The sequence below is a fragment of the Felis catus genome, chromosome E1 (genome assembly GCF_018350175.1).
Source record: "Felis catus isolate Fca126 chromosome E1, F.catus_Fca126_mat1.0, whole genome shotgun sequence".
NCBI lineage: Eukaryota > Metazoa > Chordata > Mammalia > Carnivora > Felidae > Felis > Felis catus.
In genome coordinates, this window is record NC_058381.1 from 31315962 (window position 1) to 31330746 (window position 14785).

General features: G+C 34.6%; 1 protein-coding gene across 6 annotated transcripts in view; it reads right to left on the minus strand.

Moving 5' to 3' along the window:
- Positions 1-14785, minus strand: part of STXBP4 (syntaxin binding protein 4) — a 166667-nt gene that overhangs the window by 60700 nt on the left and 91182 nt on the right. For all 6 annotated transcript variants that reach the window (XM_019817652.3, XM_045045033.1, XM_019817653.3 and 3 more), the window contains 3 exons: positions 8302-8418; positions 7732-7781; positions 5552-5685 (listed from right to left, as the gene is read on the minus strand). In XM_019817652.3, coding sequence (XP_019673211.2) covers positions 5552-5685; positions 7732-7781; positions 8302-8418 — 301 coding nt within the window. The remainder of the gene's footprint in view (positions 1-5551; positions 5686-7731; positions 7782-8301; positions 8419-14785) is intronic.

Sequence of the window (14785 nt, forward strand, 5' to 3'; positions counted from 1 at the left end):
ATCAAGTCACTAGAGAACAGATCTACTTTACTACAAAAACAGGTAAAATTGCCTCCAAATGGCATCAGAGACATGTAAACTATCCCCTTATGCTTGGAACACCTTCTTCAACTCTAGGAGAAGAAATATATATACATATATAGATAGATAGATAGATAGATAGATAGATAGATATAGATATATATAGAGATATATATATTTACATATATATATTTACATATATATATTTACATATATATCTCTCTATATATATCTATATATATCTATATATTTACATATATATATCTCTATCTCTATCTCTATCTATATCTATCTATATCTATCTATATATATATCTATATCTATCTATCTATATATATATAGCCATGATAACTTTATGGAGAAGCAAATACCATCATGCCCATTCTAAATAGTATAGCTGACTTTCACCAAAAATATATGACTTCTCTTTTGATAAACTCATGTTAGCTTATAAAAATGTGTGCTGGGAGAAACAAAAAAAAAACAGTGATAACAGTTTGAGAATCAGACTAAGTACAATGAGAAGATGCTATATCAAGTCTGAGTTCTGTATCTAAAAGAAAAAAAATCATGAAGTCCTACAAATGTTGCAGTACGACATTTCCCCTTTTTCTCATAAAACCTTTTCCCATCTGCCTAAATAACTTCTAATTAGCTTCAGAATATAAAGACAAAAAGCATCTATTACTGACATTCTAATTTTAAAAGTTAAAATACTGCTAGTTTCAGACAGTAAGGAACACCTGAATTGATGCAGCAAGCTCCCACAGACAAATATATGTAATCAGATAGTCATTGCTTGGTAGGGGTAAAGTTCACCTTCATTTTCAGTTGGTTGAGTAAAAAATTATATAATTATTCAACCACTCTATAATAGTTGAATATCCATAATTCTGCTATTATAAGAAATGCTGTGATCCAAATACTTATATATGCACTTTTAAGCACATCTTTCATTATTTTCTTTGCAAAATACCAATAGGTAGGATTGTAGGGTTAAAATAAATGACCAACAAAATATTATTTTTGACTTTCAAAAACAGTTTTCAAATAGATATCTTAAAAGCTCTCGATATATACTGCAAAACTGATTCCCAGAAATGTTGTGCCAAATTACATTCCCACCTGTAGTGGATGAGAATATTTACTTTCAACATTAATTACTGGCAGGCCCAGATGGCTCCTAAATTGGATGGATTTTTTTTTAATGCCTAATATATGAGTAACTTAAGAAAAGAAAGTATATTCTCCACAGGAAGATTCCTGCTCCTTGCTTCCTTTGCTCAGGCATCATTTGGGTCCTCGTGGGTGTAGAAACCTTGGCTCCAGGTGCTCATCCTAACCCCATGAATCTCTGAAGCTTAAGAGCTCACTTATCATTACAGTTTTACTCTCTGTTCTTGGTGCAGGGAGACATGAATTTTTTGGTTTTCATCTTTTAAATACACAAACATAATTTTAAATGTCATTTCTAAGTGTAGGAGCAGAATGGGGAGGTTTTGGCATGAGATCACTCTACCATCTTGGTAGATGGTAGTCTATTCTAAATCTTGACAGCTCTATTTTCTTGCTTTAACACTGTGGACTTTATCATGATCATATATTGGTATGCTTATGTATATATTTGTTTAAAAGATCTTGAATGAAATGTGTGTGTGTATGTATACACACACACACACAAGTTATGTATTTCTCTTTATAGAAACTTGATGTAGACAACTCTACTCAGAATTGGATTTTGACCTTTGAAACAATGTGTGGACCCTCTGGTTGCACTGACATTTAACCACGTTGTTGTTGGAGTTACCCTCTCAAAGCTCTGGCTGGGGCTGGCCAGTGTATACTTGTGTTGTGAGTATAAGGATGATGCAGTAGTCTGAGGGGAGTGAGAGGTGAGCCAAGACCAGAGGTGGCTGTGAAGAGTGGGATGGCATTTGGTGCAGAAGCCACTGTTCTGGGCTCCCTTTGCATTTAAAGTGTCCTGTGTGCCCCAGTGCATGTCGATGCGTGTGCGCATGTCACTGTGTGTCTTTGCTGCCTAAGAGACCAAGCCCCAGTCAGCTTTCCGCTTGACACAGAATCTGTGTGAATCCTGAGGATTCCAAAAATGCCATTGAGTCACCAAGATAAAAGAGGAAAAAGAGTCCATCTGCCCCCCTAGTGAGTCTTTGGCTTTATTCATTACCCCTTCAAATTAGAATGCATTAAGGGCTGTCCTCCTGCCAGAAGGACCTCCAATTATCCCATAATTGCCACTGTTGTTAGGCAGGGGGAGTAACAAGTTGGGCATTTGTGCTTTCCTTGCATGTGGCCTCACCTGCCCTATCGAAGTTTTTGGGATTTGCCTGTAACTACAAGTGCTTTTGAAGATTTTTACTCTATTTTTATATTCCATCTATCATTTCCATGGGAATCGTGAAGGAAGGTGGATGCCTGTGTTTGTGCTGCCCATCTACGAGGAAGTCAGTAAGTTCTTATTAAAGATCTCCTATGGAATAGCTGGCCAGTTATTATTTTATTATGCGTTTTAAAAGTAGAACTGCTTCTTCCTGCCTTTGTAACAGAATTATTTTGTGAAACTAGATGTCAATCAAAGATTTAAGTTCAAAACAAGTAGTTATTTCAAATAAAGATGACACTAAAACATTATGATATTGACCATGTAAATACTGATGGAGATTGATCGATAGAGGCACCCGTAGGGGTTCCAATACTGATTGAAAATGCCTATTTTGTCTACATGCTATTTCAGTGGAGGCAGTACAGTGGAACAGACCAAAATTTTGTTATAGTTAGCAAAAAAACAACTGAAAGATAAGATGCTGATTGAGACATTTAGCCATGGTTTCCTGTGATGATTACATTATAACTCAAAATTGAAAATAACATTATATGTTATACATTAAGGAAAGCTCTCATTTGTCATATTTTTCAAATGGATCCAAACTGAAAGATTTAGATGATAGTTACTTAATACTTAGCACAGAGAAAAAGTAGTTTTAAATTAGCTGCTTTAGATGATAATAATGTGGTATCAGCATTAGCAGCACCAGCAGTAGCAATGTCCATTAATGAACACCTTATACTACCAGGTGCTCCGTTAGCTACTTTACATGTATCTCATTTAATCCTCCAACCCTGCCAGTTTAGATATTATGAACTCCACCTTTTATATGAGGAAAGAGGACCAGAGGTTAATTAATTTGCCCAATGAAGTTGGATGGCTAATTGGGGTATTCCCTGGGGCACCTCCAAGGATCATCAAAAATTCTGCAGAGTACTGTTTACATGGGTTCAAACTGTTCCTCGAGGATGCCTCTATGATTCACATAATTCTCCATTGCTACAGCATCCCGATGAGAGCTGGATGGCCAGGTTTGCAAGGCTGTAAAAAGCACTCGTGCCCTCTGTGACCCTACATCTAGGTTCTTAAGTTGGGGTTTATAAACACTCTGAAGATGGATGCAAATGTATATAATTGCACATGTCTGGTAACAGGGCTTTCTCCAGATTTCAGTAGAGGCCACCATCTAAAAAAGGTTCAGAATTATCTTCTAGATATTCCATCAGAGACTGGGTTTAAGCTATAACACCCAAGAAATCTGATTCTCATTTCTGAGGAAATCCCATTGTGTAACATCCTAGATTATACTTATGTTAAGAAGAAAGTAAAGGCAATTACCCAAGAGAAAATTCTGAATTGTAACTTGAAATAACCAGACAGTCACGCCAAAGGAAATGAGGTGGAGGCTGCAGCTGAATTATCTACCTCGTGGTAGTAATTTTCTGCTTTCCATTACATATAGAAAAGCGACTGCATAAAGAGAAAGAAAATGAGCTGAGTTTATCTGAATTATCAAACCGAAAAAGATAGGTCATAAAAATTATGAAAGTACTGGGAATACATGCCAATGTGAGCAATTATATCTCTAAATAAATAAAAAAGACAACGCAGAAACTATTTGCTAGTTTAAACAGCAAATGAGGTACAATCTTACGACATAAAAAGTGCCGATGGAATTTTTCACTTCTCTTCCAAAGGAGTTCTGCTGAATTTCAAATATTTTCTTTGAATAATCATGTTTGACAAATGTAAAGGTTAATGTTAGCAAGGTAATTAAAATTAATGATGGCAGTGTCCGCTGGGCTATGTGTGTGTATGCAGGTGTTTCCCTCCACTGGTCCCACCCTAACTTAAAAATGTCTGATATTTTAAATTCTGAGTGTACACATAATACATTAGAAGTGATTATTTTCACCTATCCTGAAACCCACAGAATTTCTTCACATAGAGAGTTCTTATAGGGTTTTTGAAATATAATTTGATTTTTTTTAATGTAACAGGTTATACAAAATTAAGAAAAAAACTTCACTGCACAAATTGTGCATGGTTTCCAATTCTCTTTCTATAACGTAGTTTTGAAGTTAAAAGTTACCCCAAAGGGTCTTTGAATATTATCCTCTACAAAGCCAAACCATTTACTACACAGGACTTTACTCAAAACTTATTATTTGGATACTTTGTGAACAAAGAGTTTTTTCTGTGCCTCTCTACCTTTATATTTATATATATTTGATATCTCGTCCCCAGCATAGGGAAGATTAAGAGTGGCAAACAGAGACAGTGGAATGCTAGAGGCCAGCATAAAGACAACCAGCAGACAGACTGACATCAAGAGAAGAGACGGAAGAACAAACAAATTAAAAGGGAGTCCAAATCCATGAAGAGGCAAAAGTGCTGGCAGACAGGAGGAGGGAAGGATGGAAATGACTGATCACTTAAGCTCTCCCCAAGGATCTCCCTGTCTGCTGGGACACTGGCATTACTAAGCCTGTTCCCCTGCATCTCTTTCTAGCCCAGTGCTGACTCTGGGGGTGTCCAGGGACAGATCATGCAGTTCTTTAAGAGAGGTATTCTCCTGGCCCTGGCTCAGGAGGAAATGCCTGAGCCAGCAGCTCTGATGAGTGGGGAACTGGTTCAGCTATTCCATAGCCCTTTAATTAATTACCCTGCTGAGTGCCCCAGGGTCTGTTCCCAGTCTTCCCTGCCTGTGATCCTGGACATTTTTTTCACGGTTCTAGTTAACTTACTGTTTCAGCAGTTTTGTCTTTGATCTTTATTGTGTTTTGGGGTCTTTTGCTCAGCTGGGCTGTACCTTCCATTTTATTCCATCTGTTGTGTATTATTCAAAAATCCCTAAATGTTGGTTCTAACCTTCCAGGTTTCCAGTGCTGTTGTGGATTTATTTTTCTATCTGTTCTTCCATTTCAAAGAGACTTTGGATGGAAGTCGAGGCAAAAACATGCCTTAATCAGCTATCTTCTGTTGGAGGCCATTTCAGGCACTTTAAGTAAAGTAAATATTCTCCCCCTACAAGGAGTGTATCGAGATTTTTATCAATTAGCTCTCAGTTTTACTATAGGCAAACCAACGCATTTAACAAAATTAAACTGTCAAGCTTGAAATCTCCTTTTGTTTTGTTAAATGAATTACTGGGGGGAAAAAAGTGAAAAAATGCAGAAAACTTACAATCCATATCAAGTATGGCCCGAACAGATTTAACAAGTTCCTTAGATTCAAGTGCCAGTGTTGCTGCGATGTTACGTCCGTTCCTTCCCAGGGGTGCGAGGGAAGTCTGAGAAGCTAACAAAGCTCTTCTTTCACTGTGATGGCAATAATGCAAAGATGAGCTTATTACACAATAAATAGCATCCATCTTGGCTGAATCTGAACTCTTGTGTACAAAAATATTTGTATTTCTGGGAATATTGAATTCTTACAGTCACAAAATGAAGTAATCACAAAACATTTCTGTTTTCTATTCTTCGTTATGTAACAAAGACATATTTAAAGAATTAGACTGACCTGATAAGAAGGAGAAATAAATCATTTGTTGGGCTTATTTTGTGAGTGCTTATGTTATGCTAACATGATGTAGCCTTTTATTTAGTTTTGTAAAAATTCAAATGAAGCACTCAGACGTAAATTTATTAAGCATTTACTGTTACTTCTTATAATATTAAATATAATTTCAATGTGTATGTGCTCCTGAAATTTCTCTTAAGCTCTTCCATTTGTTGTCCCTAAATCTAAACAGCATTTATAACACTTTTTGGAGATGCAAATGTCACCTGAAATGAATGCACTCTTTTGTAATTTAAAATGCTAGGTTTTACTGCAAAAAACCATCACATTAAAACTTTCATTTGAAAAGGGACAATTTTAAACTGATAACAAAACTATTATTATTTATAGTTCATCTTCTTAAGCATGATGATATTCATTCACAAGGAGACACTAAAGCATCAATTCTCAAATTCAAATACAGAGCCTTTATTCTGTGTTGAATGATCAAGGCCTAAATTTATTACAGAAGACATAGTTATTAGAAAGACTGAACCATACTGTACTAGAGTTTCAGTTTCTAAGACATGGTGAAAAGTTGCTTAATATTGTTTTTTAAAGTTACCTTTTTTTCCATGAACCAGTTTAAGTTTGAGGGCAAGCTCTGGCTTTTGAATAGTCATTTTTAACCTTCATTTTTAATACCAAAACTTCTGAATTATTATTCAAGGTCACAATGAGACCTTGGAGGGTGGGGACGGGAAATACATCTAACCATACAAGGGAATCTGATTGCTGAGTATTTTAACATTGTTATTGAAAATAATTATTATGAAATTCATGTTATCTTCATTTTATCTTGCATCATAAGCAGCATGGAGAGCAATGTCTGATCTTTCATTAGAATAAAGTATGACAATAAAGTGAGTTCAAAAGTATACTACTATCACATAAAGTACAGAGTAATCAAAGTACTATGATGTACACCTGAGACTAATATAACATTGTAGGTCAACTATATTTCAATAATAATTTTTTTTAAGTGTACTACCATAGATATTCTTCTAAGGTTAAAAAAAAAATGCTATGTGGAACCCTAAAATAGAATAAGAATACAATGAATCATCATTTATTAAACTGGTGTTTTCATAGGGAAGGGCAGAGTTCTCCAGTCTGCAAGTATGCATTGCTAGAAGTAGAAGTACATTGCTAGTGGCAGCTTTTACAAGATGAGGGAAAAAAACTGCTCTGAAAATGTATAAACAGGAAACTTTCGTTTCTGTATCTCTCATTATGTATCACAATGACCAAAGACTTGCAGTTTGAAATACATAAATTATATTAGTATGTTTGTAGCTCATAGTAAGAAACTTTGAATTGGAAACAATCTGTGAACAGTAACAAAATCAAGGTGTATTCTCCAAATACGTATATTTTTTTATGTCCACTGAATGTTGAAAATGAAAGAAACCGATTGTATGAACATGTTTTATAAAATTGTTTGCCATAACAACTGATCTGCTGGCTTGAGACTGACCTTTAAAGTGATTTTTATTTATACACAGGATGCTTATAGAACTTCAAGGTAATCCCCTCTTTACAGAATTCCTGACAAAAACAATATAGGTGATTCCTACTCAATCGAGTACTAGGTTACAGTGACTGACTAAATACCTCCAGGAATTTCTTTTACAGAAATGGGGTCAAAAACAACACATCCTTGTATCTGTTTCCACAAGACATTAAAAACAGCATCAAATCGTTATGTAGCATCTTAAGGCTATTTAAGAGATTTCTAGTATTTTAGTCACAATTACCAAATGAAAAACGTAATCATACTACAGTAAACACTTAAATGTTCTTACCTTAAATTTGATAAAGGATAAGAATTATCAGAAAGTAATTCTTGAATAGTCTAGAGACAAATAAGATAGTAAAGGAGATATGTAAGTTTGATATTTTTAAAACATCTTTTCTTACTTAACTAATGTTTATAACCTCCCTCCTCCTTTCACTCCCAATTGATTAAAAGGTGTTTCTGTTATGTGGGGAAAAAAGAATCAATTACATTGACATTCAACGCCACTTAGATGTGTAATAATAGCTATGGAAACATTTCTTTATAGGGTAAATATTTATCAAATAATATTTGTATAGTATTAACAGTTTTGAAAAAGAGTTCAAAAAACATAGCATATATTTGGGACCATGTTATCCTGTCTGGATTATTGCTCTATTTGTTAGCAATAGAATCTATTTGTTAGCTGGTCTTTTCATTATTTATGCAATTTTAAAATTGGCTGCTGGTTAGCATTGCTGTTTTGAGCCCAGAGAATGTCTCACTAGCCACCAAACACCATGACATTTATCTGAGTGTCAGTCATATATAGATTTCTTAAAAATGGGCATAAGGTAATGTTAATGGGAAAATTTACCTCTACAAAATGAAGAAGCTTTTCAGTGGATGCCTCAAAAGTTTTTCGAGCCATTTCCGATTTTCGCAATTGGCAGTCGAGCACTGTGATTCTCTTTCTTAACTCCTGAACACTTTCCTGGATAGAGGTATCAAAAGGAGGGTCTTAAACATTTCTTTGATTTTATATCAGTGGCTCCTATGTTCAGTTTTTATTAACTAATATCCAACATTACCATATTATTTATTTTCTCTTAGTGTACTTACCTTCTGATTTGGGGAGGCACTTAATTAACTGTACATGCATATTTAAAAGTTAGACTGTATAGGGATGCTGCAAATTTTACAAGATAAGCTGCATATGGCTTTATTGATTCTTATAGTAAAATACATTTGAATTGAGTTTATCATTGTTTTGTTTTTGTTTACAACACGGCTTACCAGCTGCTGACAGAAATCGCTACCAGTGTGGCGTAACAAAAATTACTGAGAATACACATATATATTTAATGTAATATGATATAATGTAAAGATGAGCTGGCAGAGAAGTAAAGGAAGCCTGTGAACAGTAAAAGAATCCCATTGACAGTAAAGGAATTTCATGAAGACAAACAACAACAATGCTGGGTGAACCTACTTATAAAAGAGAATGCTGAAGCATAATTTGCTCTGAGGGTATATCTTTGGGCACACATGGCAAATGAGAGAACTTTAATGGGTGAATTGGAAAGAAGCAAACCTTGCAGAAGTAAATCGATGGTTCTGATTTGGGTTCTGGAGAGGAGGTTAAAAAAAAAAACCTTCATGGGTCCAAACTCATGAAGGTTTGAGGTCATAATTTACATTGCCTGTGTGTCTTGTAAATTTATAAGCTGAAATTTTGGTTTAAATAAGTTCCAGACTGGCAGAAGCAAACACAAAACTTCAGTGGAGGGATATTTTCTCAACTCAGATCTCAAAGAATTTCTACATATAATGTGTCAAAAGAACAGGACCTCAAGAAATAAGCTACCATGAATAAAAGTCAGCTGAAGGAAACAAATTATAAAAAGGAAACAAACTATATAAAGACAGCAGATATTGGAGTAATCAGATATAGACTATAAAGTAGTGTTTAATGAGTTTTAAAAATTAGGGAGGAATTTGAGACATGATAAAGGGAAAAATAAACTATAAAAATAGATCCAGATGGCATAAAAAATCAATCTTAAAAATAAAAATATAATCAAAATGAAATCAGAAACTCAATTTATGAGTTTAATATACAATTAGATATAGCTGAAAAGAGAATGGATAAACTGGAAGGCAGAGGTAAAGAAGGTTTTCATAATGCAGCAGAAAAATAAAATGGGAGGATATAAAAAAAGGAGAAGAGGTAAGGAGAAAATAACTAGATGAAGAAATAGTATATACTCAATCTGAATTACACATGAGGGTTCAGAAAGAATGAAAGAGACATAGCTCAGGATAACAATTTGGAGTTTTTCAGATATAACAAAAGAATGTTTCTCAGATCAGGAAACTCAGTGAATCTCAAGCACTATAAATAAAAATAAGTCAACACATGACTCATCACAAACTGCTGAACACAGATGATAAAGAGATCTTAAAATCATCAAGAAAGAAACAATGTATTGCAAACAAATAACAGATTGGCTGCTGATATCACAATCATGGAATAAAGACACTGAAAGAAATTAAGTGCAAACTTACTTTAAATGTAGCAGACATGTATTTCAAGAGCAAGAGTTCAATAAAGATGTTTTCAGACAAATGAAAATGAAGAGAATGTGTTACCAACAGATCCTCATTAAACACATTTCGAAAAGCTGTACTTCAGGAAGGAAATAATTTTAGCAAGAAGGACTGAGATGCAAAAAAGAATGCTGGACACAGAAAATGATAAAGAAGGCATCTATTTAAACAAAAGTTGACTCCACAAAAGAAATTGTGATAGTGTCTAACTTATGGTGTTAAAAGTCAAGAAAGAACTAAAATACTGACAAAAATAGAAATTAAGTAGGAAGGAATGATTGGACTTAGGTTTTAAAGTACTATCATATTTAGAAGCAGGGGAAAATTAGTGATTAGTTTTATAATTTGAGTGAAAATAGAATGTTAAAATTTCTAAGATAATCATTAAAAATTAGAAACAGAGTACATACCTTCTATAAACCAGCAGAAGGAAATACATGGAATGGGAGTTGGGGAACACAGGAGAAATCTGAACCAATTAAAAAAAAAAAACAACAGACAAGGAGTACCTGGGTGGCTCAGTTGGTTAAGCATCTGACCCTTGATTTTGGCTCAGGTCATGATCTCACAGTTCATGGGTCAAGCCCCAGATAAAGCCCCATGTTGGGCTCTGCACTGACAGCGTGGAGCCTGCTTGGGATTCTTTCTCCCTCTCTCTCTGCCCCTCCCGGCTCACACTCTCTTTCTCACAAAATATAAACAAAAAATAAGCATTAAAAACCAACCAAACAAACAGGCAAGACATGGCACATTGAAAGAAAAAAAAAAAAAAAACACAACCAAAAACTAAAGCACAAATAAAATGCATAAATTAAAGAGGGTAGAAATGAAGCCAACGGCATTATCAAATAAAACAGGGTAAATGGAAAGATCTTTCCAATTAAAGGTCAAAAATTAGTAAGATGAGGGAACAATTCAGCTATATGTTGTTTACCACATACACAATTAAAATGTGAGGACAATGCAAAGTTAAAAGTGAAAGGAAGGAAAACAGATACACCATAAATACCAAAAGAAAACTGTTGTAACTATTTTAGTATTAATCAAAAATAAATATTAGGGGGAATATAAGATTGATAAATTGAAGAGTCACAACATTCCATAAAGGATGATAATGTAATTCCAAGCCTATATATGGCTAAAAACATTACTTTTTAAAAAAAAGGGGGAGATTTTTTCTTCTTATAATTTTTTTAACATTTATTTATTTTTGAGAGAGAGAGAGAGAGACAGACAGAATGCGCGTGCATGAGAGAGCACCAGTAGGGGAGGGGCAGAGGAGCGGGAGACACAGACTACAAAGCAGAAGCAGACTCCAGGCTCCAAGCCTTCAGCACAGAGCCTGACATGCGGCTTGAACCCATGAGCTGTGAGATCATGACCTGAGCCGAAGTTAGACGCTTAACTCACTGAGCCACCCAGGTGCACCAAAAAAAAAGGAAGATTTTAATGCATTTCTCTGACAAAGAAATTAAGATGACTAGAGAAAAGCTGGACTTTACAATTAATGAATCTGATCTAGTGGAATATATAAAATGATACATCAAAAAAACATGAAGAATTCTTTTGAAGCTCACTTTGACCATGTGTGAACACTGGCTATACAGTATAAGCCACAAAGCAACCACCAACATATTTTGGAATCGATTATACTATAGACTAGATTCTCTGGCCACAATGCAATTATCCGGTCTTTTGCTTCAGTGGTGTTTATAAAGACTCAATCATAAACATGTAAATTCTTCCCGAATTCATCTATATATTTAACTTATTTTCAGTAAAAATTCCAGTAGTTTTTTTTTCTTTTGGTTGAATTTATACACATAAAAGGACAAAGGGTCACGTAGCCAACATACTTCTAAAGAAAAAGAACTAGGCAGGATGGTCATATATCAAGATTCCCTATAAAAGTTATAGTAACCAAAACCGTATGTTATTTGTGCAAGAATGTACAACTAGACCAGTGAAGGAGAATAGCGGGCCCTCAGAAAGATAAATGCAAATGAAATCTTGATATATGACAGACCTGATTTTGTAGATCAATTAGGAAAGAAGAGGCTTTTGAATAAATGGGGCTGGGATAGTTGGTTGTTCATTTAGTATAAAGAAAGAATAAAATGGATCTCCATCCCCATACAATGCTACGAAACCAATGACAGAAAGATCAAAACTTAGAGGCAGATATAAAGAATATCTTTGGGAATAGAAGAACTTGTAAAAGGGCACATAAGGGAAAAGACTGATAAGTTTGACTACATGAAAGTCAGTGTTTCTTTTGCCACTGGGTGAAAAGTAAGCCATGAATCTGAGAGAAAAGATTTTTAATAACATATAATTTAATATAGGTTTAGTAACTTCAACATGTGAACAATCACTACATATCAATGTGCAAAGAACAACCTAATGGGAAAAACAATTGAAAGTTATGAAAAGGCATTTCAGAAAACATAAATGCCTAACAAATACATAAATATATGCTCAACTGGCTATCTGGGCCAGGGCAAAAAGCCCTGGTTTATAGCATTTGGGGGTATAAATAATTCCACCACAGCTGATATGAAGCTACCAAACAACCTGATGTCACTGAATATGCAGTTGAGAAGATATGCATACAATCACCTATTGTGAGCCAGTGCTAGCTGGTCCCAACACACCCGTGGCTCAAAGTCATTAGTAATCAGGGAAATCCAAATTAAACCATAATGAGATTTACTTATTACACCTACCAGATTGATATAAATTAAAAGTAAATGAAAACAATGTGTCAGCAAGGATGTGCGGTAAATAGTATCTCTCATTCACTACTGGTAGGAGTAAAAATTGGCTCAAAAGCTTCCAAATACAATTAGGTATGACCTAGTAAAGTTGATCAATCATCATTCAACCTAGCAATTCCACTCTAAGGTATGAACCCAAGAGAAACTGTTATACATGTGGAGCAGGATATATACAAAAGTGTTTTTATCAACATTGTTCATAATAAAGAAAACAGAAACAATTGGACTGTTCATCAAATACAGAATGGACAAATATACTGTAGTATATCCATTCAAGGGAGTACAAAAAACAAAACAAAACAATGAAAATACATGAACCAACTATAAATTTCAAATAGATGAATTTCAAAAATAAAAGTTTGAGTGAAAAAAGCAAGAATAATACATGTAGGACCATTCTATTTATATAAAGTTGATAAACAGGCAGGACTCAACAACATTTACCAGTAAGAGATATAAACATATGTGGTAAAATGATCAAGAAAATGGTTAATACTAAATCCAGGAAAGTGGTAACTTCTGAGGGCAAGGGAGAAGATTGTAACTAGGGAGGGTCACTGGATCTTCAAAGGTTTTGGTAATGTTTTATTTCCTAAGCTGGGGGTAAACAGAAAAAATAAAAAATAAAAAAGGTAAGTAAGTATAGACATAATAAAAGGGAAAACTTGAGGCACCTGGGTGGCTCAGTCGGTTAAGTGTCCGACTTCAGCTCAGGTCATGATCTTGCAGTTTATAGTTCAAGCCCTGTGTTGGGCTCTGTGCTGACAGCTCAGAGCCTGGAGCCTGCTTCAGATTCTGTGTCTCCCCCTCTCTCTCTCTGCCCCTACCCTAATCATGCTGTGTCTCTCTCTCTCTCTCAAAAAAAAGTAAACATTAAAAAATTTTTTTTAATTTTATTTTTTTTAACGTTTATTTATTTTTGAGACAGAGACAGAGCATGAACGGGGGAGGGCCAGAGACACAGAATCTAAAACAGGTTCCAGGTTCTGAGCTGTCAGCACAGAGCCCAATGAGGGGCTCAAACTCATGGACCACGAGATCATGACCTGAGCTAAAGTCGGACGCTTAACTGACTGAGCCACCCACGTGCCCCTAAAAAAAATTTTTTTAAAGGAAAAACTTACAGTGAAAAATAGTTACAAAATGAACCTGTGTCTTAAAAAAGAATATTTGAATCTACGTCCTGCAACATCTTGGTCAATGTCTCTTGAAGCAATCTTAAACAATTAAAAAGAAAAAACTTTCCTTCTCTTTCTCCACTGGTATTGAGTTTGGAAAATGTTGAGATGCTCTTGTCTAATATTTTTTCTTTGAAAAATAAACAAAAGATTATTTTTTTCAGAGACACGTTAACGGCCAACTTAGAATCTTGTCAGGAGGAATGGCAGGAGACCCCATTATGCTAAAAAAGAGAAAAACTCAATTAATTACATTGCCAGACAACTTAGGACCAAAATGTCTCTCAGCTAAGAGCTGGAACAGAGAATTGCAAATAATCTATGCTTAAAAAAGTTTTTTGAATCAATTCATGAGAACTCTTTGAATATTATATTACTTAGAATGTATTTTTAAAGACTGTTGATTATCCCTCCAAAAGTAAACAGTTTTATAAAACTGTACTTTTGACATTTTGATTAATTCCCCAAATATTTTCAGAATCATGTTAAAGTTACTCACATGAACTAAGCATGGATCTCTGATTTCAAAATGTAAACACTGGGTCAAAAATAATAAATATATATAGTATTTCTAAGTATTGTTGCCTTTTCAAGTAATATAACTTTCCCTTAGCCTTGTGTATTATCAAAGTAGGAACATCAGCTCTTTCGGAATCGGTTTAAATGGGCAGATGTGAGAAATGTATTAGTGCCTCTCAAGAGCTAGCCAAAGAAAATTTCAGATTTTCCTCTGCACTTTGCTTTTCTAAAACTGGTTTCACTTCCGCTTGGTATATTTAAGGTATTTAACAGTTTT